The sequence below is a fragment of the Natator depressus genome, chromosome 1 (genome assembly GCF_965152275.1).
Source record: "Natator depressus isolate rNatDep1 chromosome 1, rNatDep2.hap1, whole genome shotgun sequence".
Classification (NCBI taxonomy): domain Eukaryota; kingdom Metazoa; phylum Chordata; order Testudines; family Cheloniidae; genus Natator; species Natator depressus.
Window position 1 is genome coordinate 202,743,221 of NC_134234.1, and position 22,795 is coordinate 202,766,015.

At 48.0% G+C, this 22,795-nt stretch overlaps 2 protein-coding genes across 5 annotated transcripts in view; both read right to left on the reverse strand.

The window, feature by feature from the left end:
- GSK3B (glycogen synthase kinase 3 beta) overlaps positions 1-3,563 on the reverse strand; it is a 264,258-nt gene extending 260,695 nt beyond the window's left edge. For 2 of the 4 annotated variants that reach the window (XM_074974595.1, XM_074974579.1), the window contains exon 1: positions 2,759-3,563. In XM_074974595.1, the coding sequence (XP_074830696.1) occupies positions 2,759-2,846 (88 nt within the window). In that variant the 5' untranslated portion in view covers positions 2,847-3,563. The remainder of the gene's footprint in view (positions 1-2,758) is intronic. The other 2 variants (XM_074974570.1, XM_074974587.1) reach the window with 2 other exon arrangements.
- Positions 3,564-16,904: 13,341 nt separating this feature from the next.
- GPR156 (G protein-coupled receptor 156) overlaps positions 16,905-22,795 on the reverse strand; it is a 57,165-nt gene continuing 51,274 nt past the window's right edge. Inside the window, exon 13 of the mRNA XM_074974607.1 lies at positions 16,905-21,555. Coding sequence (XP_074830708.1) covers positions 20,161-21,555 — 1,395 coding nt within the window. The 3' untranslated portion in view covers positions 16,905-20,160. The remainder of the gene's footprint in view (positions 21,556-22,795) is intronic.

The following is a 22,795-nucleotide window of genomic DNA, read 5'->3' on the forward strand; positions in this document are numbered from 1 at the left end:
TGCTGTCCTCCAGACCAGACACTGTCTCCTACTCCACACAGTCCTTGCCTCTGCTGCTCTGATTATATATCCTTTTTAAAAAAAAGGAGTACTTGTGGCACCTTAGAGACTAACTAATTTATATGAGCATAAGCTTTCGTGAGCATATAGCTCACGAAAGCTTATGCTCAAATAAATTGGTTAGTCTCTAAGGTGCCACAAGTACTCCTTTTCTTTTTGCGGATACAGACTAACACGGCTGCTACTCTGAAACATATCCTTTTAAAGACACCAACAGGACATGGAGCACATGATCACAATGGGGGATGGGGGGAAGAGGGGTATCACCATTATGGGCGCTTTATGTTAAGGCCTTTGCTTCCCCATTGTGTTATACATTTGGGATTTAATCGTATTTGCTAGCCTAAACCAATTTATGGGCATGCATCTACCTAGACTTTGACCTCAAATAGGAAGAGAGACTCAAACCAAACCTTCAAAAATAAGAGGAAAAGCTTAAAGACCATTTTAGTTTCTGATCATGACAGCTCTAGATCTGGGTCTATTTTACACATAGTCACATGCAGATTATTGATTAACACCTCCTGCTTCCCTCATATAAGGAGAATGAGAATAAAATGGAGACATACAATATTCTCCATATAAATGGAGAGTGAAATGCGTTATTGCAATATCTAATCAACTGTACAGTCTCATGTTGCTAATATGGGCTAACTACTCAAAATGTTCATTCATACTGCAGGTACTCTGATCACACAGACTGACAGGGTAGACTTCAGACCATAAAGCCAATATTTTCCTCAAAGCTCCAACCACAGTGGAAGGCATCTTAGACTAGAAAATACAAGAATTTCTGACAAATGTTTGAAAGCTCACAATTGAAAGCTTTGATGTGAACTAAAGCTTCACATGTACAGTAAAGCAATATGATATAAACACATCTTTGCCAGTCAAAATGCAAGTCTCAAAGTGAACCGTTTAAATAATATGATGTATATTAGACACTCACAGTCCTTTTATAAAGCCATCCAGATTTCTACAAGAGTGGAACTGAAGTGCCTTTGAATGGAAATTATTCACATCGATAAGCAAGATCATTTTACCTTTGCATGTGAATATACTTAAACCAGGAATCAACAAATTCCAGATTATAAATATGTAATTGATCTTTGAAACACACAATAGGGCCTTTTTCCTCCAACACTTTATCTTTTAGATTAATAGAATTAAATATATATTTCTAATTCTCCTCAAAATCCCAATGCCATAAACTGGGAGATCAAGGATGAGGACATATTAAACCACTTACCCAATTTCAAATATACATGTAATACTACTGTTTAGAATGGGGCCACAGGCCTCATCCTTAAAAAATATTTCTCAAATTCTGAAAGCCAGTGAAAAAGAACATACAGTACATCATATTCAAGAATTTTTTTCACAGCACATTTGACAGAGCCTGAAACACAAGATATTATGGGGATAGACCTTTCTAAGCCTCCTGGTAAGCTTGCACAAAAAAAGTGCACACACCCCAGTTGTGAGTGCATACTTACAGCAGGGGTGAAAGTAAGTAGAGTGACTTACTGCTACACTGGGGCCAGCTCTGGCCCCTGGAAGGGGCGGGGCCTAGGGTGGAAGGGCGGGGCTGAGGGGGTCAGAGCCAGCCCCAGCCCATCCTGTAAGGTAAGTGTCCCGCCCTTCCTTCTCCTCCTTCCCCCCCCCACCCACCGGGGTAGCAGCAGCAGCAGCCCCGGGGCTCTGGGGGCTATTTAAAGGGCCCGGGGCTCCCCTGCTTCTACTGCCCCGGTCCTTTAATTAGCCACTGGAGCTCTGGGGACGCAGCGGGGATCCAGCGGCTATTTAAAGGACCGGGGCAGTAGAAGCAGGGCAGCCACAGGCCCTTTAAATAGCCCCCAGAGCCCTGGGGTAGCGGGGGTTCCAGGGGCTATTTAAAGGGCTGGGGCTCCAGCTGCCTCTGCCGCCCTGGTCCTTTAAATAGCCCCCGGAGCCCTGGGGTAGCGGCGGCAGGGCTCCAGCAGCTATTTAAGGGGCCAGGGCGGTAGAAGTAGGGGAGCCCCAGACCCCCCGCTGCTACCCCAGGGCTCCAGCAGCGGGGCTCTGGAGGCAATTTAAAGGGCGTGGGGCTCCATCCACTGCTGGGGGCCCCAGGCCCTTTAAACTGCCCCCTGGGGAAGCCAGGCTGCCCCAGTACTGTGCACCAGCTCTTGCTAGTATGCCGTATGGGGCCTATCAGCTTATTTTCACCTCCAACTTATAGCAAACATTACACTTTCCACGGGGTCACACAACAGAAAATGTTTAGAAGCATACAACTGTACAAATATGTGAGATGATCACATGTGCATGTAATTCATTTCCTTCCCTCGGTTGCTCCATAGACAGAAACGCAGCACATAGCTCTTTAAAACCAAATTGCAACAGAAATATTCCCTTTAACTAGCTAGTCAAATTAACAACAATAGTATTATAGATAAAAGGCAGAAAGGAGCACCAAACAAATATTTCTTGTTAAACAGGAGGCCCAAAGGGAAACCATGGTGTGTGCCTATTCAAGGTTAATGGGGGGGGGGGGGGAGCTATTTCATCCAGTGCTAGACACAGCCTAGATCTTTTTCCACTGACCAGCCCAGAATCCCTCACACGATTACGTTTACTGACAAACAACAATGCAAATTCTCTTTTAAAAACCCAATGTTTAATCTGCACAGGGTGTGGGTGCGGAATCAATACTCACTGCTAACTTTCATGCTGCCAAATGCTGAAGGCTGCTGCACTGGTTTGCAGCTCTCTGCAAAGGAGGTGGTTCTGGGCCGCCCTGACATGGTCTCTCTCTCTCTCCCTCCGATCACCTCTCCTCCTTTCTTCCTTTCGCCTTCTTCTCTTCCTGGTGGTTGGTGTGCGTGCCTCTCTCTCAGGTGGAGAGGGATAAAAAATGCAACATTAAATTCCAGCCCCCTCCCCCTCAGGGGAAACCCTCTCCCCCTCTGGATCTCTCTTCTCAGGGCTTCTTCACGCCTCGTTTATAAAACCATCCTTCCCAGCAGCACCACTGGGTCCAACAACTGCCTCCACCCAGCACACAAGCTCCCCCCCCGCGATGCTGCTCCTGCTGCGGGCTGGGAAACAGTGGGGGTTGCTAGGCCTTGCTGCCCCCACCCTGGGAGTCAGTCACATGGGGCGCAAGCTACAGCCGAGCTCCTCTTCTTCCCTCGCTGGTTTTTCCTCCTTCTCTCTCTCTCTCTCCCCCCTCCTCTTAGGGAGGCAGCAGCGATGGCACTATTTTCTCCGGCGGAAGGATCTCCGGCTCTGCGCGTTGCTCCGCGAGGCGATGGCAAAGGCGAGCGTGGAAGAGGACCCGGCGCGGGCGCTGGGATCCTCGGCGGGCGGAGTGGGGGAGTGAAGCGGTCGGGCGCCCTCGCTCGCTCCGGCTCCTCAGTGCGGGGATGAGGCGACGGCTCCGGCGCGGCTCCTCATAGCGCCCGCAGGGGCAGCGGGCGGCGGCTCGCGCTGAGGCGGCTGCAATGCGGGCGGCGGCCGGAGGCGGCGGCACAGGCCATGGCGGCGGCTCCCGGCCCCGGCTCCTCCTCAGCCGGCTTCAGAGCCCTGGCGGCGGCGGCTGCTCCCCTGGGCGCCCAGGGCACATGGGACCCGCCGACGCGGCCGGACCCTCCTGCCGCTCCCCCCGCCGGTTCCGGCGCCGGCAGCTGCTGCCTCCTGCCGGGAGCCCCCGCGGCCGCGCCGATCAGTCCCTTTGTCCCCGCTGCTGCTACCGCCGCCGCTCCGTGCCGGGCTCCTGCGGCTGCTGCTGCGGCCGCCGCTGCGCTCTGTGTGTGCCGTGCGCCAACGCCGCGCAGCCGCCTATCCCCGTCGCCGCCCTACGCTGCGCAACGGCCCTAAGCAGCCTCTGTGAATACCCAGTCAAACCGCCCGAGCCCCCCGCACGGCAACACCCGAAGCACATCGGGGCCAATCCCGCGGTGGATACGGTAATTACCTCACCCGCGTGGGGCCAATCACCGAGCGGGAACGGAAACATCCGGAATACATCGGGGCCAATCGTGAGGCCGGTACGGAACTAGCCGAACCTACCCGAAGATAATCAGAGACCCAATCAAAAGCCGTTGCCGCCGCCCTAGCAGCCCCGAGGGCCGATCCAATGGAAAGAGCTTTCTCCTCAAGCCAATCAGAAGCCGCTCAGTCACTCTACAGGGCTTCAAACTGAAGCCTGGGGCGCTGAGCGGCTGAGGCTGTGATTGGCTATCCGGGCAGCGTGCTGTAACTTGTCATGTGATTGGCTAAGAGGGATGAGGCGTCTAGCCAGTTCTCTGCGCGGTACCAATCTCCAGCGACGTGCTGCCTGTAACGCGCATCCCTATTGGGGGAGGGGCGGGCCAGGGGCGAAGCCGCGGCGCTGAGCCCATTCATGCCCGAGGGGCGGACCCGAGCCCGGCCCTTTCCCGCGCTGGGAGGGGCTGGTCTCACAGCCCGCCGTGACCTGAGGAGGCGGCGGGCGGGAGAGCAGCTGCAGCCGCCTGCGGGGTGGCTCCGGCTCCGCCCGCGCAGCTCAACGTGGCACCGCGCGGCCCGTCTGCGGCAGCGCGCCGCGGTGACCTCACACACAGCGGCTCGGGGCACCCCCCGCCCGGCTGGCGGCTGGGACGTGCCAACGCAGCCCTGGCTCTGCCCAGGGTCGCCCTGGGGTCTCCGGGCATGAAGGATGACTCTTTAATTAAAGAGCGTGTCATGTGATGAAACCTCCAGGAATCCCTCCGGCCACAGCTAGCAACCCGAGCTCTGCCCTGCGGCCGCCCGCACCTGCTCCCCCGCCTCGATAGCCCGAGCCCACAGCCCCCCACAGCTGTGCCTGCTGCCAGCCCTCCTGACAAAGGCGTAGCGCTGCACCTGTTCCCTTCCCTTCACAGGGGTTGGCAGGGAATAGGTGGTACAGGATGGAGGCTGGCGAATGTTCAGGGTGCATGCGGGGCGGGGGGGTGTCGCATTAAGCATGAGCAACACCTGTGGTCCGCTGGTAAAGCCAGTCCATCAGCGCACACCCTTGTGCAGTCTCTGTGTGCCGCAGGTGTAACAGGAATGACTGTTTCAAAGAGTTTAAAAATGGTGTTGGGGTACTTTTATGTAACTTTTGCCTTTAAGGCCAACTGTCTGAATTACCTTGAGTTTTGCTCTACATGGCGCAGGAACTTCTTTAAAATGTCCAAAAATAGTTATGTGAAACAAAATGTTAGGATTTAAAGTCTATTATCTTGGGAATTTCCTAAAAGCAAGTGTTGGGGGAAGCTGTGAATCTTCTGTGTGTAATTATATGAAGTTACCATTCCGATCTCTGCCAAGACATAAAAGATCAGACTTCCAATCTGTCACTACTACTGCACTGAATAGTCCCTGTCATGCACCTTAGGAAATTTTTGTGGAGAAATTCCACAGTTGGGGAAAGGAGACATTTCTGTGAAAGGTTTCAGAGTAGAAGCCGTGTTACTCTTTATCTGCAAAAAGAACAGGAGGACTTGTAGCACCTTAGAGACTAACAAATTTATTAGAGCACAAGCTTTCATGGATGCATAGAATGGAACATATAGTAAGAAGATAGAGATATATATATACATACAGAGAAGGTGGATATGGCAACTTCCACCTTCTCTGTATGTCTATGTATTTCTATGAAAGGTTGCTTTTAAAAAAAAAAAAGATGACAAGATGCTTAGACTAGGTTTGGAAAACTGGAAGTAGCCTGGGATTATCAGGCAGAGGGGAACAGGAGGATTTGGTAAATGGTGTGTGATAAATTCAGAACCATGTGATAAAGTTTAAAACTAATTCAAAATGGTCCTGCTCAGCACTTTGCTCATCTCAGGGCACAGGGAAACCTAGTACAGGTTTCTTTACCACATGGCTATCAAACCACATAAACCACAGATTTGATAGATGGGTACGATGCTTACCAAAAACTGAAACAGGATAAGTGAGGCCTAGTCTATATTTTGCTGGTGTAGCTATATGGCAAACCCTCCTTAATACAGACACAGTTTCAACAAAACAAAGTGTTTTTGACAGTGTAGCTTATACTGGTTCATTGAGCAAACAAAAGCACTTTTTTGCCAGTATAACTCTGTCTACTCTAGGACTTTTCCCAGCATAAAAATGTTGAGGAAAAAAATCATACCCCGAGCTGAAATTGCTATACCAGCAAACATTTCTAGTGCAGACCTGGCTGATGGTAACTAAAACCCTATCCTTTATAAGAACTTTATTTCAAAGTAGAAATGCTGCTTTAAAAATAAACTCGGTAACTAAGTCAAAATGGTCCTTTGCTCACCCCAGCGCAGTGTAGCCAAGGATGCTTGCTGGAAGTATTCTGGTCTTTCTGGGAAATGACCTATGTTTCTAAGTAGTCCAAGGGACCAGAGATTGTTTAAGGTCTGGATCTCATGAACTACCAGGGATAGAAACTATAATCCTCTACCACTGAAAATTTAAAAGTCCCATGAAATCTGGTTACAGTGAACTTCAAGGGCAGCTGCTGGCCGCAGGTTAAATATTGATAGTGCCCAGCTATATATTATATTGTAGTTCTTTTTTATAATTATAATGAAATTCATGTAATTTAAAAAAAATCACCGATCACGATCCATGTCACACCGCTTACATTCTGAAATCCACCTTCCTGGACTTCCTTGCAGCAAACTCACTTCCCAGATGTATATGGTCTCGCTACCCCCTGTGGATTTTTTTTAAATGTAATTACACATTCGCAACACTACGAGCCCATGTCTCGGGAACTGGGTGGCTCTTGGAGGACCTACATGTGCCCTGGTGCAGAGGGACTCCCGGACCCTCCAGCGTGGAGGAGGGGCTCTCAGATCTGTTTTCTCTGGGGGCTGGGAGAGGGAGGGGAGGCGGAAAAGCAGATGGATGGAGTACCCCAGTCCTGGTGGGTGGTAGAGAGAGCAGACTTGTGGGATCCCAGGACCTGGTACTGCGGGTAGGGGGACCCCCAAGACTGGAGAGCTGAAAGGCAAGGAGGACCCTGAGGAAGGGGGGTGATAAGGGCTGGCCCTGGCCTGGAGGTGGCATTGGAGGACCCCAACCAGTGCTGGGAGAGGGGAGAAAGGGCAGTGGAAGGGGAGGTGTGAGGAACTGGGGGGACACCAGTGCTGGGTGAGGGATGATGGAGACTACTGGCTGGCCCTCACCTGTGCTAGGGACGAGGAGGCCCCCTGTGCTGGTGGAGGGTCCCGCCAGAAAATGGAAGGGTCCATCCTTGGCGGAAGGGTAGGGTCAGCCTGCCTTGCCACTAGTGGTTGGGGGACACTAGGACTCTGCAGTGGCAGGCGATGTTGGGAGCCGGCAGAGCGGAGCAGGCTGGGGCAAGCCTGTGGGGCTGCAGGCAAGAAAAAGAAATAAATGCCCAGCTGGTGAATGAGGGGGGTGGGTCCGACCCCTGCTGCTGCTGTCAGGCCCCCCACTAGTCCCCCAGGCCACCCTGCCCCCCCTGGCATCCCCCTGAAGCGCAGGTCCCCGCCAAGTGCAGGGCCCGGGGCAGTTGCCCCTGTCCATCCTATGGACGGGACTGCTCTGCTTTTCACATAATGTGTAATTAGACTGTGGAACTCATTGGCACTGAATGTCACTGAGGCCAAGAACTTAGTCCTGGATCCACAAAGGCACTTAGGCACCTAAAGCCCAGACTTAGGAGGCTAAGTCCCAGTTTTAGGCACCACTGCAATCCACAAAACCCACACTTGGTCCCTACATTTTTGCTGTAAAAGGTCCAGTAGGTGCCTAAGTTTCTGCCTCTAAGCATGAGTGCCGCTGCCTCAGGCAGGTGTCCAGATGCCTATCTCACACCTAACACCCACCATGATACTCAAACCAGGTGAAGATAGGCAGGGCAGCACCTGTGTCACCTGCAGGGTTTGATCTGGTACAATGCTCAGAGCATACCTGGCTCCACACAAGATAGCCAAAAAAGGAGGCAGCCTCCCTGATTACCTTTAGCCCAGGGGTTAGGATACTTAACTAGGAGGTGGGAGACCATAGTTCAATTTCCCCTTCTGCCTCATGAGGCAAAGGGAGTTAAACAGGGTTTTCCCACCTCTCAGATGAGGTGATTGGACCATGGGATAATTCTGATGGAGGTTTCTCTCATATTCTGTTGTTGAAGCCATTCCACTTTGTATAAATAATCCAATATTAATTGGGCCAGAAACATTGAGAATGACTCTATAGTTGAGTGGCTAAATGAGGCAGGGGTTCTGTGGAAAAAATAGTATGTGATCACATAAAGATTTATAATAATGCATATGCACATGGGGGCCAAATTAAGGTTACACAAGCAAACTTAATTCTGGTATTTCCTAACTTTTGAGGGCTTGATTTTGCAACCTTAATGCTCTTTTATCATAGTTTTAGGGGCTTTTTTAAAGGAAACATTTTTTTTAAAATCCCTGCATGGATCATAAGCAGGGCTGAAATCTTTCAATCCACCACACAGAGTTCTGCCACTTCAAGTAATGAAGTAACTGCTAGCAGAAGTAGGATGTTATCCTCTAAGTTGACCAGGACCAAAGGGATATAAGTCATACCTTGCTGTGGGTTTCATAGCTATTTGCTGACAGCAAAGGAATGGTGAGACTAAGGAATCCTGGGTTCCATTCCCAGCTGTGGAGGGGAGTGTCTTCTAGTGGGCACAGACCCTCTTGCCTGTGCCACACTCTTTCTGTCTTGTCACAGACCTGTCTTTTCCCTACCCCTAGCTTTTCATCCCTGTCCCTTTCTCATTGGTGCATCCTTGTGTCCCTCTCCAGGCTCCTCATCCAATCTTAGTCTCTTTCACCTCCACCCTGTACATAGCTCTTTTCCCCAATTTCTTTGCCCAACCAGCTTCCCCCACACTCCAGCTCCTTGTCAGATCTATCTTCTCTCCCCACCAGCCCCCATTTCCCCCCTCCCAGGACTCATTTGCTCTCAGTGTTCCCCCCCACCCCTGCAACCAGTCCCTCACCTGCTCCCAGTCTCACACCCCCTTATTCCCAGCTCCTACTTTCTCTTTCCCCACCCTTCAGTCCCAGTCTCACCAGGCTCTTCACCTCAATCTTCTTTCCCTTCCTCCTGGTTTGACTCTTGTACCCGCTGTATTAAAGTCAGGCAGCTTCCTACTCCACACTGCCTGGGCACCAGCAGGCGATGGGATGGGAGCATGTGTCTTTGAAAGCACAAGAGAAACCGCATCTCTGTTCTCAGTTCTGTTACCTAGCACCACAGCAATCCAGACCAGCAACTACAGAGAACTTCAGGATTTGCCCATGTAGCCTTGGGATGGAGCGTGCTCAATCACTCTCTGGGGATGGCACATGTGCGGTCTGGTCAGCCCTAGAACCTATGAGGAGATGGAACATGCTCAGGGTGCATAGAATCTTCAGAGATTTTAGCCACTAAACTTTCTAAAAAATCACCACTGAGTATGTGCAAACTAAGATTTTTCTATAGCTCGGCCAAATTTGGGTAGATTTTCACAGGACCAGAACAAGGCACAAGTCTGGCACGAAGGCCAAATTTCTGCTAATTTTCAAACTCCAAAGCATGGGGTGCTAGTGTTTCCCACAGAAAAGGTTACCTGGATGCATTTACAGGGGAATCTCAAGCAATAGTAAAGAGGTTATTTTACCTCTATATTTGGCACTTGTGCAACCGCTGCTGAAGTACTGTGTCCAGTTCTGGGTGTCAACAATTCAAGAAGGATGGTGATAAGCTGGAGAGGGTTCAGAGAAGAGTCACATGAATGATTAAAGGATTGGAAAACATGCCTTTATGTGATAGACTCCAGGAGCTCAATCTATTTATCTTAACAAAGAGAGGGTTAAGGCAGTGTTTCCCAAACTTGGGATGCCGCTTGTTCAGGGAAAGCCCCTGGCGAGCCGGACCGGTTTGTTTACCTGCTGCGTCCACAAGTTCGGCCGATCGCGGCTCCCACTGGCCGCGGTTCACCTCTGCAGGCCAATGGGGGCTGTGGGAAGCCGCGCGGGCCGAGGGACTTTCTGGCCGCCGCTTCCCACGGCCCCCATTGGCCTGGATCGGCGAACCGCAGCCAGTAGGAACCGCGATCGGCCGAAACTGCGGACGCAGCAGGTAAACAAACCAGCCCAGCTCGCCAGGGGCGTTCCCTGAACAAGCGGCGCCCCTAGTTTGGGAAACACTGGGTTAAGGGATGACTTAATTACTGTCTACAAGTACCTACATGGGGGAAATTATTTGATAATGAGCTCTTCAATCTAGCAGAGGAAAGTATAACAATCCAATGGCTGGAAGTTGAAGCTAGATAAATTCAGACTGGAAATAAGATGCAAAATTTTAACAGTGAGGGTAATTAACCACTGAAACAATTTACCAAGGGTGGGTGTGGATTCTCCATCACTGGCCATTTTTAAATGATTGGATGTTTTTCTAAAAGATCTGCTCTGGGAATTATTTAGGGAAGTTCTATGGCCTGTGTTATACAGGAGGTCAGACTAGATGATCACAATGGTCCCTTCTGGCCTTGGAATCTATGAAAAGAAAAGGAGGACTTTTGTTAGTCTCTAAGGTGCCACAAGTCCTCCTTTTCTTTTTATGAATATACAGCGTCCCTGTACATTATTGTCTGCCAGGCTCTGTGCCTCTCACAAAGAAAGCTCAGGTTCATTCACTAACTTCCTGGCTTGAGCCTTCCTTCAGCAACCAAGTCTGGCCAGCCACAGACCTCAGACCATACCTTGCCTCCCAGCAAGGCTTCTAGTTCCTGACTATCCCTACCTTTCTACACTCTTTCCCTTCCCAGCCTCCACTGCTGGAGTTCCCCCTTTTTAAAACCTAATCCAGAGCAAGTGTGGGTATCTGGCCTTTAACCCTCTCCAGCCCAGGATGGGATCTCAGCCTGTCACAAGGACATTCTTATTGGTAGATAAAATTCTGAATTAATGAATATAGACAGCACAATTTCGTATGATCTCTAGTGTCCTAAAATTAATTGATTTAATCAACTGGTTGGTCACAAATATCCCACTAATAAAAGTACTTAATGGTACTTCACTGTGGACTTGCAGCATAGACAGTGACAAAAATACAATGGGCTGTTTCAAATAAAGGAATATGTTGAATGACTTCCACCCCAGTCAATTAGTCATCCGGGTCTCTCCCATCAATCATCTTGCTTGCTATAGTAAATGCATTTCTGATACTCTGATCTTGGGGCTGTGTCAGACTTGCTGATTTTGTGGGAAGAGATACAATGTTTATGATGCAGATGGACAATTCTGTGTTGTGTTCAGCAGAGCTGTCCATTGCAAGGGCAACTTTTGATGTCTATCTTCCATTTTTAAGCCAATCCACTAAGACAGCTACAGTCACCAGGCATTTCTGTTGCTTCTATGCAACGTAGGTAGGTCGCAAACCTGGAAGAACACTGAGGAATTGAAGATTTTGCTATAATGAAAAGATCGCTCTCAACAGTTCCAGACATGTTGCAGCAAAACAAAGCTGTGATCTGTTCTTTCACCCATCACCCCTGAGGAAGGAAGCTCTTTAAAAGTCAGTGTCTCATTTCTGACTCTGCATCAAAGCAGCCCAGACTGGTCACAAAGGGAAATTATTTTATCATAATCCTGTAAAAGGCGAGGCAAAATCTCAGTTGTCCAGGTTTCACATGCACAGAGATTGGCAGCTACTCTCTAAATCCTATGAATTCTTTTTAAAATTCTGGATTTCGAGTAGCTATGGCAGGTTTTGGTCAGTGTGAAACCTAGCTTTCCCCTTGCTGCTGCAAGACTGTTAACTTTCTGGATTATGAGGAAGCTTGTCCAGTGCCACTAAATAAACAGGACTTTGCTGCTCCACTATAAAATCATCTGTTTTACTTCCATGACCATTGCCACTTGCAGTCCGATTGCACAGCGAGTCAAGTTCCCATGGGCAGAGATTTTGAAATATATCATCAGACCTCTCTGGCTTCCTCTTGGTGTTGTTTCAGTGCTGTTGGGGTCTGCAAAATCTCCACTTAGGTGTATGATAGAAATCCCAAATTTACAGTAGCAGATACATTTCTGAATGTGAGAGGGGCTCTTGGCTTGTTAGTTAGCCTATGGTTCCATTCCAATTTGAGCCAGAAGTCAGGTGACCCTTATAACTGAAGTTTTCTCGCTCGATGTGTATAAACACATAATGCAACCACACAAAGAAGTACGATTGCATTAACTGAAACCGATGATTACAAACAACTGACCCTCACGGAGTAAATGGTCATTATCTAAAAATTAATTTGTATTGGATCTCTCTGGAGAGAAGACAGCGATCTCCGGAACTGACAGCTCAGTTTTTTTTCCCCTTCATTTCTCCCCCTATTCAGGCTCTTTTGATTGCTTATTCATTGCCTGAACAGATGTTTTGATTTCCTCATTATGACCCAAGGCCTGTTGTCTGGGATAAGTAGGAACATGTCCTCTCATGCTGTTGCTCTTATAATGTTCAGCACATCTTTAGCATCCAGCAGCGGAGGACCTCAAAGTGCTTTGCAAATGTATATTAAGTAAGCCTTGAAATCATTATTATCCCCATTTTCCAGAGACAGTAACTAAAGTTCAGAGAGTTTGTGATTTTTCCATGGTTACACAAGTCAGTAAGCAAAGCCAAGATTCTTGACACCCGGTTCTTTCCTTTAACCAATAGACCACATTTCTTCCCGAGGGCCTATTTCTGTTGTTATTTTATTTTGAGGGCCAAATGCTGCCTTCAGATATAGTCGTGTAGCTGTAATACAAGTTACTGAGAGCTCGGTGCTTTTACATTGCAGGGCAGAATATAACCCAAAGAATTTATCCTATGACACAATAGCTGACCAGCTAATGCAGTGTGTATAGGGACAAGAAGGACTGCATAGCTGATTTACTGATGCACACGGATATCAAATATTCTGAGAACTGGGAAATCTCTCTCTCCATCAGAGCAGCATGGGGGCTGGAATAAGAAGCAGGAGAGTACTTGATGTACTATTATTGGTATGTAAACCATTGTAATGGGGCTAACATGCGCTGATATTTACAACCATTATAATCCACCACAGAGAGAGATTTAACTGTCAGAGGAAAATCAGTCTTTATCTAGCATCTTTATTATTTGGGTAAGCAGTTCAAAAATAGCTGTGCTCTAACAAGGGCTTTTATGTATTGTAATAATTTATAGTGTAACCCACTATTCAAGGCCCTGCCCAGCATTGCTACAAATACAAGACGTAGAGGTGTTGGCCCACATTACTTCCTGTAGCTCTCTGGGGTTTTAAGCATCTTCCTTGCTTATTTGAATTAGATCATGTATGTAGTTTTGCACTCTCCCTGAAAACTGACAAATACCCCTCATAGGATTCCCAGCTGTTTATATTTGCTCTACGTGATAAAGTTACTGTATCCTGATGTATTAGAGGCTGCCATGATACTGCAACTTTTGTTTGTTCGTGTTCCCTCCCTGCAGACTGCCTAAGACACTGTGAGGTGCCACTGAGCCTCCTAATCTAGTTGTACTAGGTACTGATAGACTTTCTCAGCTATTGAAGGCACCAAGATGCTCCAGGGGCACATCAGGGCCTGAGACTCTGTGCCAATGACGTGGTTCTGGCAGAGGGGCAAGCTGATGCTTCCGATATGCGATTCTGATGTTTCCAATGAATAACTTTTTTAGTAACAGATCAGAGTGTGTGCACTGAATGATGCAGTGAACATAATGAATGAGATGGGTCATACAGGCTGCTCTGTGCCTTCATTCGCACCCCGTTCTGATTGCGATTACCATTATATAAATCTGTAGTGAATCCAGCGATATTGGTGATGGATCAATGTCCATGACAAATGTTGGGCAGTGAATGAGACTGGACTCTTGCCAGACGTGATCACATAATTAAAGGCTGTGTTGTAACATAGTGGGTCTCACACTGTGGTCCATGGATCACTTGCTGCTGAAGTGCAGAGAGTGGTGTGGCGTGGCTTGCCTCCTGGTTTTCAGCAGCTAACTTTCACAAAGACAGTGAAAAATACCCCAGGTGCTTCCCTAATCATACGTTTCAATGTCGACCATTGCTGTAGCTGCAACAGGAATGTTGTGTGATACTGGATGGAAGGAAGGTATCAAAAACACAATCACTCTAGTAAGATGTGGTCTACAGTGTAATAACACTCAAAATGCATTGTAAGGAGAATTAAGGTTACGTGTGCCACCGTTAAACTCAGCATTTCCTGACTTTTGTGTTCTTAACCAGGCAACCTTAACATTCTTTTGATATAGTTTTTTTTAATGGAATTTATTATAAAAAGATATCCACTGAGTAAACTGTAGGGATCATTTAGATTAAACTGGTGCTGGCTTTGTGGGTCATCCCCACCACCCACAAACACACCCTGAGTAGGGTGATGTCTTCTTACTTTTAATAACATTGCTAGGCAGTAGTACTGGTCGTTTACAGTACTCTCGGGTTTGTAAAGTGCTGCACAGAAAATACAAACCAGGTCCCTGCCCCGAAGAGCTCACTATCTGTGCTGCCATAACATATATAGACAGTTTCATTAAACAGTCACAGTAGATTTTATTTTTTAGACATAAGCTATCGAGAGCCGCAGTAATTGTCCTAAATGTCACTGTGTTAGTGCTGCCTGCCTGTCTTATCCAATTGACCAAAATGTACTTATAAAGTGAAACTTTACTATCGTTTCCTGCAGGAGAGTCTCCTGAACTCCCTTCCAACAAATGTCGCTTTCTAGAAGGGAGGATGATGACTCTGAGTTCACCTGGGGACTAGTCTTGTGTCCTTGTAATAGTGGCAGATGTTGGATGTCAGGAATTTACTTCCAAAATGCAGGATTTCAAGGTAGCCAGGGCTCCTGGATTTTATCCCCAACTCTGCTACTGATTAACTGTTTGGTCTTGGACAAGTCACTTTACTCAGTGCTTCAGTTTCCCCATTATTTTAGCGAGATAGAGCTACTGATCTACCACTGGGTGATAATAAGACGACCATCTGCTTGCAACGAGCTATGAACATGCAGAGTGCTGCGTACATGCTAGTTATTATTAATAACATGCTCTATATGTGCAGAACCAGTGCGGAGCCCCTGTACCCTAATGAGCTTGCTCTGGGGAGCACTGCAGAGTGCTGCTCTGTCTCCCTTCTATCTTTTGAAGTTCGTTTTTTCCTCTTGTCCACAAGTGATAGCCGAGGGGGAACTGTTGTTATCAGGCTCCTCTGGAAAACCCTTTTCAGCAGAAACACTGGGGAGTTGACTGCCCTAAACAGCTCATCCGTCTCAAACATCTCAAATGTAATAACTGCCTCACTGCACAGGATAGCCTGGTTGGGCTGGATAGTGCAATGCTGGAATGGATATGGGCTTGTTACCGCCTGACAGAGCACACTGGGAAAGGGGCAGGAACTCTGGATCCAGCTGGGCCATGCAAAGTGTAATGGGGACTATAGAGAAGCGATTCATTCTCCACGGAGGGGCATATAATGGAGAATACAGAGAAGGGAGAACTGTCTGCCCATATCCTTAGTCACCAGTTAAATCATAATTAAATAAAATTAATAAATCACAAACATGAATGTTTAAATCATTAAACAGAATAAAGCACCATACAGACACCAGTGAATCTCTCCTCCCAAGACCTCACCCCCAAGAAGGTCAGAATTATTCCCATTTTACAGAATGAGAAACTCGAGGCACTGCAAGTCGAAGTGACTTTTCCAGCATCGGGGATGACACGCAGTCCTGGGTTTAGACTCCCACCTATGCTCCTAGCTGCAGGAATGGGCACTGAACCCAGGACTTTCCTGCTCCTAAGACACAAGTCCTGTCTACTTGAGCTACACGGGAACATTCCTTTGCTACTAGTAGTAGTATGGTTTTTATCTTCCAGGGGTCTACAGCTGCTCAGGGGAATAAATGACACAAAAATCACTGCAAGAGACTGTGGTAAAAACACCTGTCATTTTAAACAATGTTTTGAACAAGTTAAGAGAAACAGAAACCATAGAAAGTACAAATCAACCAAAGGTAAAGTACAAATCAAGTTAATTGGACAAAATAAATGAGTGAGATACCCTCTTAATGGGAGTCCTCTTCCCAGCTTGTTCCCAACCCCACAGACAGCCCAATATCTGACGCATGCAAAATGGTAGCCACACCTAAGGGACCGCATGGAGCACAAGTTCCCACACTGTGGTCTGTGAACCACTGGTGGCTGCAGAACACTTGCTGGTGGACCACAGAGAGCTGGCTCGTCTCTGTTCCAGCTGCTAAATTGCATTACAAGACGCTTAACCTCCATGAAATTCTTTCTTAATGTTACTTTGCAGTGTAAGCAAATGCTGTAGTTGCCACAGGGCTGTGAAGTGACAAGCTCTCTGTTAAAATGTTCTTCACACTGTGAAAGAGTTACAGAACCCTGGCATGAAGAATAAGGGATTGCCAGGGGTTGCTTGGTAGATATTCAAGTAAACGAGAAACCAGAAATCACAATCTCTCTCTCACACACACACCTGAAATACAGTGAATGCAATGGACTGTGCGCTCAGCAACAGGAGCAATTAACACAGAGATCACCTGTCCACTAGCTGGGAGCAGGCACTTACCCTGCCTTTTGAGTTCCATGTGACAGGGGTCACATTCTTTGCTGTTGGCTCAGAGTACAGCAAGGAGACATATCCTTCCTAGGAGGACAGTCGTAGATTGCAGGCTCTTTGGAGCAGGGACTATTTTTTTGTATGTAAAAAGAAAAGGAGTACTTGTGGCACCTTAGAGACTAACCAATTTATTTGAGCGTAAGCTTTGCTTATGCTCAAATAAATTGGTTAGTCTCTAAGGTGCCACAAGTACTCCTTTTCTTTTTGCGAATACAGACTAACACGGCTGTTACTCTGAAACCTTTTTTCTATGTGTTTGTACAATGCCCAGCACACAGACCCCATAATAATAAAAGGCTTTATACCTCCTCCTTTTAACTTGCAGCCAGCCTTGTCCACTGCACAGGGCAGCATCCTAGACACCAACCCCTCCCACATGACAGGGCTATTGACCTTCTGTAACCCTGACCTTGGTCAGGTGACTGGGGCCAGGCAGTACAGTTCAGTTTCTCAGCAAATCACACCCTTGCTCCACTGAGGTGGGGGTGGAAAGCATGCACTGCTGCCTGCCCACTCTAGCTCCCCCTCCTGTGTGGAGCCACCCAGCAAAGGGATGGAAAGCTGGGAGGGGAGGCAGGGCAGCAGCAGCCTCTCATGGTCAGAGCTCAGAACTATGGCTACTTTTTCCAGTCTCAGCTGCCTAAGGCTAGGGACTGTTTGCTCTATGCCAATAACGTTCCCTGTCTTGCCTGGTGTAAAATACCCACAAGACGCTCACAGACCTGACAGTGCCTCAGAGGTGCCCCAACTTTACAACACTAAGGAACTCCCTGGCCATTTGCCCCGAGCTCTGTGGGCTCCCCCTGATTTGCATCTCCATGAGCATCCCCTAAGATCTGCTGAGCCTTGTAGCAGCACCCGCCGCAACTGAGGAACCGCCATTGTATGTTTGAGTCCTTCAGATGTGTGCACTGCCTGCACTTGCAGGGAAAGCTCAGCCAGAGGCCACTGCTTAGGTCTCTGCAGGTTGCACTTGTCCCGTAGGGCATCCCAGCTCTACAAGAGACAGAGCTGGAGTGACTTCCAGCTGGGCGAGCTGAGCTCCAAGCAGCCTGTCACAAAAATAATGGCTATAAATAAAACATCAGCAAAATTCTATTCTATGCACCATTCATTCACACCAGGCTCCAGCATCTTCCCCTCAGTCCAAGAGGTATGGCTCGCCATGCAGAGCTCAGCTGGGGCTTGTCCACAGATTTGAATTAACTCTGCACCACTCCGCAGTGGAAGCACTGCCAGGCCCTGTGCATTAATGCCTGCTGGAGCTCCCAAGCAAACAGGGGGAGAGTGCATAGCGCTATATCTTTTTCTAAACCACGCTCCTGTGTCCCCCAACCTCCTTAGGGTGCCTTGTATGCCAGGGGAGCTGGTGGCCAGTCCCAGTGCTGGGGTGCATTGAGAGAAGTCTTTTGCTCCTTCCCCACCTTGTGCACCTGTACCTGTGGCCCACGCTGCATGATTACTTTGTGTCAGTAGGTTCCACCTATTCAATGCATTTCATCAGCAACAGAACTGTCACACTGGGCAGCCCCAAACGCTTAGACAGCTATGGAAACAGCAGCTTGGGAATGAATACAGCTAGAGGGAAACTGGTTCTCTTCCAATGTTAGAGGTGACAAGTGAAGGAAAACAAAATTGGGATGGTGTCCTTGTTTGTGTCTTTATTATGGACAAAGCAGGGCTGAAAGGTGGGATATTCAAAAGATACATTTTTGATTGTTTTTACCTTAGAAGTCCAGGCCTTGTCAAGCCTGGAACATTCTATGTGGGCTAGAGCAGTGGTTCTCAGCCAGGGGGCTGGGGCCCTCTCGGGGGCTGCGAGCAGGTTTGAGGTGGGCCACCAAGCAGGGCCAGCATTAGACTGGGGCCTAGGATAGAAAGACATTAGACTGGGGCCAGCTGGGGTCCAGGGTAAAATGCCGAAGCCCGACCTCATGGGGCTGAAGCTCAGGGCCCTGAGCCCCGTCACCTGGGGCTGAAGCCGAAGCCTGAGTAATGTAGCTTCATGGGGCCCCAGGCAGTTGCCCTGGTTGCTACCCCCTAATGCCGGCCCTGGCTTTTACACACAGAAAACCAGTTATGGTGGCACACGTGGGCCACAGAGTTTTTATCGTACCCTGGGGGGCTTCAGAAAGAAGGTTGAGAACCCCTGGGCTAGAGCACTAGTAGAATTCTGGCATTGCCAGCGAGTAATTGAAAGTGGATTTTTACTGACATTTTATTGACATTGTTTAAAACGGTTTGATCTTTGTTAATGCCTGTCTAACACAGACCTCCATTCAACCAAAATTTCAGTACCCCTCTCCTCTTATATAAAGATGTGGCAGATGGCAAGAACTATCTGAGGTTGGTGGAAAACCTCTCGGGGGAGACAAAATTTGATATTGTCAAAAAGTAGGGATACCAGATTTGATATTCCTAATATATCTAAGGTAAAAATGAACAGAAAATACGAAGAAACTCCAAACCTTTCTCACCTATTGTGTCCACCATAAAGAAGCACAAAAGGCCACAAACCCAATTTTAAAAAATTGTCTGCAGTGCTGTCAAGCTTTTTCAGCTTTCCCTCTTCAACACTGCTCAGTATCTACCTGCTGCCATATATTTAAACTGAGTGAAATGCACAGTCAGATCTGGAGAAGTCAGCCCTGGATTTCATTAGCTTGCTCAGAGACCACAAAACAGAAATAGGAAGTCTAGTGTTTTCTGCCACCCCCAGATTCTTGCTGTGTTGAGAGACTAGCTCATTAAGGCTGAATGCCAAGGTGAAAATAATTCCAAATTTCTTTTTTTACAAATTCTAATTGAATGCAATGTTGGTGAAACGTTCCAGATTGACAGCTCCAGGGGACTGAAGGTCTCTGTTTGGCTGTGCGCTGTACAGAGCAGGGAGAGCATGGGTCAGAGCTGTTCAAGTCTTCCCCATACACTGCTCCTGATCTGTGCAAATCACCTCCTACCCAGACGCAGCCTTCTAGGATGAGAGGGTAGTCCAGTCAGCCTGGTCAATTCAATCCTTGACCTCCCTGCTCAAGAAGGCCAATTAATGTGATGAGTTTGTATGTGATGTGGGCACCTGTCCATAGCAACTGGATTAAAACCACCAACTCATTTCAATAATACCACTAACCGGCTATCAGGTGGTTGTGATTGTCAGTCACTCCTGACCTAGATTGGATCTCAATTAGCATCCTAGACAGGTAAAAGCTTTGGCCCAGATTCACAAAGGTACTTAGGCACCTAACTCCCATTAATTTCACTGGGAATTAAGCACTTAAGCAGCTTTGTGAATCTGGGCCTTTATATCCCATTCCCAGTCCTCTGAGCGTCACGCTTCCCTCAGATGGTACGTTCCTTCCATACTGTTTAAAACGCAACTTGTCTGGGGGGATGCCTCTGGAATAGGACGTCTTCATTTACATTTACACCAATGTGGGTTTCAGATCATCTTTGAAGTTCACGATGGGCTGAGGCCTGCCATAAAGCTTTGCCCAGTGGGCTAGGGGCCCGCCAGGCTCTGGGTCTGTGTCAGTGGTGCAGCTGTCACTGGAGTCACCAGGGCTGTGGAAGCAGATTTCACAGTGAGGCTTGTGGCAGCAGCTGAACATCTCCTCCGAGCTGCTACTGGAGTCAGAGTCTGGATAAAGGCACAGGGAGGGCACAAGGGCTTGTTCCAGGTCCCTCCCAGCATCCCCCTGCTGCTGCTGGAGGCTGAAGGGACTGGGGGGATACAACAGAGCATTGTGGTTCTTCACTTGGGCAGAGCCTTGGTGTTTGTTTGAAACTTGGCCATTCCCTTCACGGCTTTGTTCTTCAGGCCAGTTCTTCCTGTGCTTCAGCTGGAAGTTGCACATTTTGTCGATGACTGATGAGGAGGGTGATGGCTGATAGAGGAACCTTCCATCACTGGTGTCACTTGCTTTATCCGGAGATGTTTGTATTAATCTGTCACGGCTCCAAGTGCTCTGTCCACTCTGTGTCCTGCTGACTGCCTTGTTCGTGAGACACCACGCTTGTGGGGTCATAGATGCAGGAAAGTAGGTGGAAGGTGGATGGACTGGGATTCTTCTTCTTTGCCGTCTTGTCCTGTAAGGACTAAGGTAAGTGCAGACACCTGTGTGACTCTCCCAGGGTCTCCACGCTGCACTCTTTTCATGTTCTGCATTGTGGCTGGGTTGCCTAGGCCCCCTGGGTGACGCCTGGGCACTAACTATGCCGCCAATGCTCAGCTCTTGCAAGATTTCCTGCAACTTTTCACTGACCTTTGAGGGCTGCTCCTCGACTGCTGCTGAGCTCTCTGGTTGCTCTGCTCTCCCATCAACTGCTGAGAGATTCTGGCTCAATGGTATTGGTGGACTGTCGATATATTTCTTGTTGTTTGGAGGCCTCCATTGCTCTTGGACATCCTTAGAGCTGTATTCGGAGATGTCCATAGGGTTACAAAGCAGTGTCTCATAGCAACTGAGATCTTCTGGTGGAGTGTTTTGGTGCTTTATATGTTTAAGGTTCTGGATGATACCAACACAATCTTGTTTGCCAACAGACACTGGACTGCACTGTGTATCTGGGAGACTGGGACAGTGCCAAGGGTTCTGCTCTTGACCAGGGGGAAAATAGTCTCCATGCAGCCCTTCAGCTTCCATGGCACAACCACTGGACTCAACATGGCTATCTGTGTTCTGAGGCAAGATGGAGAAGGATGTGGAAGGAACAGCGAGGCCCATCGAATCATAGCTGCACTCTGCAGACATCAGCCTCGTCAGCTTCTCCTTAGCATTGTTCACTTGCTCCTGGAGGCTTTCGATCACAGCATTTTTCTGTGACAAATCACAAATAAATAAATACATCAACTTTGGTGCAGAAAACAATGCTAATACTACATTAAGGTTGAGGATGTAAAGGCAAACAGGTCAGGAAGTCAGTCTGTTTTTCAGAGGAAATGCTAGAGTGGCAGTCTCTGGGCTTGATTACTCTTCAAACGCTACAGCAGCACAATTGCAGTGTTGGCACTCACTACAGTGACGGGAGAGGTTCTCCCATCGGCCTACATAATCCGCCTCCTTGAGAGGCGATAGCTAGGTCAACAGAAGAATTCTTCCGTTGACCGACTGCAGGTGTGGGAACTAGAGGTGCTGGGGGTGCCTGGCTTGAAGCGGTTTCCATCGTATCCAGCGTTTAGTTTGGTTCAAGGGCTCTAAGCGCCCCTACTATAAAAACTGTTCCAGCTCCCCTGCCTCGCGCTGACTACACCGGGGGTTAGGCTGACTTAACTACAGCACTCAGGGTGTGGATTTTTCACACCCCCGAGCGATGTAGCTGGGGCAACTTAATATGTGAGTCTAGACCTGGTCTTTGAACTGTCTATTTAGAATAGATGAATGTCCTAGAGACAAAAAAGTGGGACATTAAGAAAATGCAGCAGGAAAAAATTGCTCCACTGGGGCCTACTTACTGGGAAGCAAACCATTACACTGCAGTACAGAAATGGCACTTGTTTGTACAGATCAGAGAATCCAGATGCAATCATTCAAAGTCCCATACAGAACCATCTCCTCTAGTTTCTAGAATTCCAGCCCTGCACAGTTCTACCCCATTAGCTTCTAGAATTTAAATAATTATAGTTTGAAATAGCAGAATCACAGACCTTTAAAATGAAACGTGAAGCATGTGCAACCCGTTCCTTTCCTAGCTGCACCTCAACATGTCCTTGAACATTTGCATATGTGAGTATTTTGGAGATTGCATATAGAAACATTTGCACCAATTACACTGGAACATAATGTTGTTCTAACAGCCAAAGCACTTCTGGTTGTATAATTTGGAGAAAGCTGAAAGGGAGTGGGAGCTGGAGACCTTTTGGGATAGGACGCATCCCCTCTAAATTAGACCTTTGTGTGAGCTCCAAAAAATCAGGCCAGTTTTCTGCCAGTTGCCCTAATTTATGCATCAAGTTTGAGAATCTGGGAAAAAGATGTAAAATCATTTAAAAAAAATTCCTTTCCATGTATTATTTCTTGAGGGAAGCTGATGCAATGGGAAATCTCCATTTTGATCAGT